The sequence below is a fragment of the Anneissia japonica genome, unplaced genomic scaffold, assembly GCF_011630105.1.
Source record: "Anneissia japonica isolate Jap-2015-1 unplaced genomic scaffold, ASM1163010v1 scaffold1165_len1893470_cov193, whole genome shotgun sequence".
Taxonomy (NCBI): domain Eukaryota; kingdom Metazoa; phylum Echinodermata; class Crinoidea; order Comatulida; family Comatulidae; genus Anneissia; species Anneissia japonica.
This window is the reverse complement of record NW_022709613.1, coordinates 973186-978173: the sequence shown is the minus strand read 5'-3', so window position 1 is coordinate 978173 and position 4988 is coordinate 973186. Positions and strand designations below refer to the sequence as shown.

At 33.6% G+C, this 4988-nt stretch overlaps 1 protein-coding gene across 1 annotated transcript; it reads right to left on the bottom strand.

Annotated features, from left to right (window-relative positions):
* Positions 1–6: 6 nt before the first annotated feature.
* Positions 7–4703, bottom strand: LOC117106830 (melatonin receptor type 1B-B-like). The gene is made up of 2 exons (XM_033248301.1): positions 4515–4703; positions 7–1392 (listed from the first exon to the last, which is right to left on the bottom strand). Exon 2 carries the CDS (start codon positions 1385–1387, stop codon positions 275–277), a length of 1113 nt encoding a protein of 370 aa, XP_033104192.1. The 5' UTR covers positions 1388–1392; positions 4515–4703; the 3' UTR covers positions 7–274.
* Positions 4704–4988: the final 285 nt, after the last annotated feature.

Below are 4988 nucleotides of genomic sequence, written 5' to 3'. Positions count from 1 at the left end.
GAGTGGAGGGCGTTCCATGGTTCAATCGAACACTCTTTTCAAGCGATCTCCGTTTCTATAACTAAACGACTCTCTCTCTCTTTGCATATCTACACAAGAACTCTTGACCTGGACCCTACCGTCCCACTTAGGTGTCTGATGGTCACCTCTGGCTTTGACAGAAACGCTCCATCCCTTCATCTTTCGTCCTTGGTACTATGAGCATGTAGCTACGGGCAGGATGTATACGAACCGCAGACACTATCCACTAGTGAGTGGCCAAAAGGGCTATTTCTCACCTGCGAATTGATCTTAATGAATTAATAAATTGAGCACGATCTGGTATATCTGACCACCTACAGCGTAATATGGCCTTAAATACTTTTTTAAAATAAGGATGTTTTGTGGCATATATAAGTGGATTTAAACAACTGTTAAATAATAATACTAATGCGGCGTACGGCGTAGCTTTGATCGCACCGTTACCTGGCAACAGAAGACACACATTGTATGGAGTGGCACAGAAAACATATAGAACCACAACGTAAAATAGATTCTTCGTAACCTCTACTTGGGTTTTACTTAACCGCTTTCTTGCAGACTTATTGAGGGTGGACCTTATAGTAGGCCTTTTACCTTTAACTGAAGGCTCTCTCATTTCGATGGACGTTGTAGAATTATTAAGTCCTTCGGATGATATTAATTCAGATTTCATTGTTTTTACGTGCAAACGAATATGTAAGAAAACACGTATATAACAGTATATCATGATACAGAACGGAATCGGGTAGAGTATAGCGGAGACAATGAAGCTGTATGTAGCGGATTTTGGATGTGTTGAGTCCCACGTGCAGGTGCTGTAACGTGGGTCATATCCAAGTTCCCCCACTCCGAACAATCGGGGAATCAACGCTGTAAAAATGGAAATACCCCAGATGAGCACCAGCACAGCCACCAATCGCGATGTTCGGAGTAAGCCAATGTTTCGGTAGTCCCGTGCTGAACGCTTAATAACAACTAAACGCGTGACAGCAATCATAGCTAGCGTATACAGACTACTGACGATGCAGATGATAGCCATGGCGGCAGCGAAGCTACAAACACCTGGTGCCAGTGGCCACCCGTTCTCCTCATTCAAAAACGCTATCATGTTCCATGGCAAGTTAAGAACTGTCGCTAAGTCAGTAATGGCGAGATTTACAACGAACACGTTAGTTCCTGTACGCAGCCGACGAGACACGATGACGGACAGAATGACGAGGCTATTTCCGAATGTTCCAATAACAACACAGATGCCAAGAAAGATAACCCAGAAGATGCGCTCCCCTCTGGACCACGTAACCGGTGGGTCAATCGTCGTCATGTCGTCATAATAAATAAATGAAGTTGCGTTATCCTCTAGATCCATTTTCCCTTCAAATAAAAATACAAGCAATCGTTAAACAAGAGATCCTGGAGAATTTCAAAAATAATATTGTCATAGGCTATCTCACAAAAATGAATAGTATAAGCATGATATTGATAGCAATAACAATTTACAATGATAGTTATAGCATTTTCTTTGTAAAAAGAAAGTCCGTGCGATGATTTAATGATAAATACCTATATATAAAATCTGTAATTTAAAAAATAATAACAAAAATAATAATAATAATAATAATAGTAATAATAATAACAATAATAATAATAATAAAACAAAATGGAAAATATTAATAGATATAATTAAAAACTAAAAATGATTGAATCAGTCTTCGATGGACAGCTAATGACTTGAATAATAATAATAAACATAATAATAATAATAATAATAATAATAATAATAATAATAAACATAATAATAATAATAATAATAATAATAATAATAATAATAATAATAATAATAATAATATTTTATTATATTAAAAATTATTTAATAAACATTGAAGCCTATTGCGTTATTTATTTTTAAACTATACATCGTCTGGTGTATTGTGTTGCTCATTAAAAAGAAGGAATAAAATGAGATATTACAGGCAGACGTTTTTCTACAAAAATATAAAATGTTTAGGGATCAGGTCTATAAATTATAGATGAATGAAAACATTCACAAATTGGTATAAATAATAGACTTGGGAATGAGCGAATTTTTACGTCCTTTAATGTAATTTCCTCATTTTATTTGTAAATAAATAAATTATTAATATTGCTAATTAATAATTACATAATTATTTATTGAATGATAAATACCTATATATAAAATCTGTAATTTAAAAAATAATAACAAAAATAATAATAATAATAATAATAATAATAATAATAATAGTAATAATAACAATAATAATAATAATAAAACAAAATGGAAAATATTAATAGATATAATTAAAAACTAAAAATGATTGAATCAGTCTTCGATGGACAGCTAATGACTTGAATAATAATAATAATAAACATAATAATAATAATAATAATAATAATAATAATAATAATAATAATAATAATAATAATAATAATAATCTTTATAGAATGTTTTTTCGGTGCATATATTCAAGTTTTTAGTAGAGATATTATATGAACTTACATGTCAATGAGCAATTATAGGCCCATATTTTACTTCTTTGAAGGACTTTTTTATATATATTTTAATACAATACATTATTTAAACAAGAGACATCGTCACGTGTATAGAACAACGTGCTACCTGTCATACCATTGGGATCCTGTTTACTAATAAAACAATATCTAACAGTAGAAAAAATGTGTTATTATCATTAGACTGATGTGACATTTTTATAAGAAGGTATTTTGGTTATGTGAAAGTAAAAAAATGTAATGAAGAAAAAAAGAAGCTTTACTAGTTTTTGAGTATTTTTTACTTTCTACTTGTATGCTTGTGATATTTACCGACTCTATACGGCTACTATAATGTTTATATTCAGAAGAATTTGCCTTTTTTTCTAAAACAGGCTGTGTTTAACATTTAATATAGGCCCATTGAGTGTCGAAGACTCAGGAGCGGTGGTTCGTCTTAAATAGATTCACAATGACTATTTATGGAAGTTTGGCCTTATTGACAAGTCACTTCCAAATTTTCAATGAACAGACCGCTGCTGATCTCATTATAAAGGATTACTACTTCCGTTTTTCTGTCAAAGTGCCTGGACTTTCTTTTCTTTTCTTCTTTCTTTTTTTCTCTATTTTTCGGGTGGATCCGACCCAGATAACGATTGATTGAATGATTTGATAGGCCTAATGCATGCATATTGGCAAAGCTTCGCTGGAACTTAGATCAATACACCGTGATTAAGCATGTAACCTACGCACGCTATGCACGTACTCAAATGACGATTTACGCATAAAGATACCTGTACCTTGTTGCACGCAAATATTCAAATTAAAAATGCATGTGCAAAATATTTGTTGATTATATTGTTAAATAGTCACACGATATCGTCTTATAATTAAATAGTCTTTTCAGCCTTCTCTAGGAAGATTGCAGCCCGATCACTTTGTGACCGAAAATACTTTGCTGATGTGCAAGAAGATCCCAACATTTTCTTTCCCCCTGGCCCCATGCCTCGTCGTTACGCCACTGATGTTGTAGCCAGAAATATTCTGGATTGAGGCCTAAATGGAACCAATAAGGTAATACCGAACCTGGCTTGAAACCAAAAGAGCAAACCATGACCAGTGAAATTATTTCCCCTCGTATATTTCCCTGAACCTTGGTGGTCGATCTTGGAAGAATTCCTTAGCAGCCAAATAATTATTGTTGGCAATTTCCGGGTTTATTGTTTCATGGGACAAGGCAGGTCATCCTGGGTGAAATCACGTGGAATACGCAATGATACAAGTTACATAGGCCATAAGATCGTGTTGTGAACTACTAAACATGTTAGTTGATACACATAACGTGAAAATATACATGATAACGTACTACATGCAATAGTGATATTCATTTAAAGATAGTGTACTAAACCGATAATTTCATCAGGTTGAAAAATTGTTAGGCCTACTATAGATTTGACATGACCATGACTCTATACCAAGAAGGTATTTATTGCTCTAAACCTTGGGATGAATTTCATGAGCGATTATTAAGTTTAGATGTGTAAGGCTTTAAAGAGGGAGAACACGGACGTAGCTAGGCAAACAGTCCTCTTATAGCAGTTCCATTTCGTTTATAATTCGCCCTGTCCTTTGAATCACGGAATACGGTCACATAGCCCAAGCTGGTTGAGCAAAAACTTAAACATCAATATTACTAAACATGAGAAATATAATGACAATAGACATATTGTTGTTCTATATTTCCAATCGACTTGGCACGGTCAAGGCTGGTATGTACTGTAGTACAGCAATACATTATTAAATTATTAGAAGGAAGTACTACCATAACAACTCCCTGGTACTACATACTACTACATAGCTACTAATACTGTAATCTAAACATTGAATTAATATTATAGTAAAAGGCATTTTACCAATTCAAATGAATTCGGCTACATCCCTACCTTTTGCTCAGAATATTACATTACACGTGAATGTTCGTTTCTTACCTGTTGTTGAGAAAACTTGAAATACTTTTTAGAACGTTTTAATACTGGGTCAGAAACGACCCGTTTAAACAATTGGTGTAGGCCTACAGCAGGTAATTTGACAAAGGTAATCCAAAGTGATACTAACTAAACGACCGTGTCTCAATAAATTTCGACGATTCTGTGTTTCATGGTCCACCGAATATTGTTCTATTTAAACATTTATGCCTACTGAAGCACGCTGTAATATGCAATAATAGTAGCGCGATTTTCATTGGATAACAGGCATGCTAAATTCGAATCCGCTTTCGCGAGTGACGCCATGAGATGCAAAAATTGCCAAATTCGGTGTCTCCCTATAGAGTACCTTAATTCTTCGCAGAATTTTTAAGCTATTTTAAAATTAATTATATCTCATTTAGGATATTACGGAGGTTGTTGTTGTTCCTGTTATATCAGAGAAGGAATAAAAATAATTACGATATACTGTATATA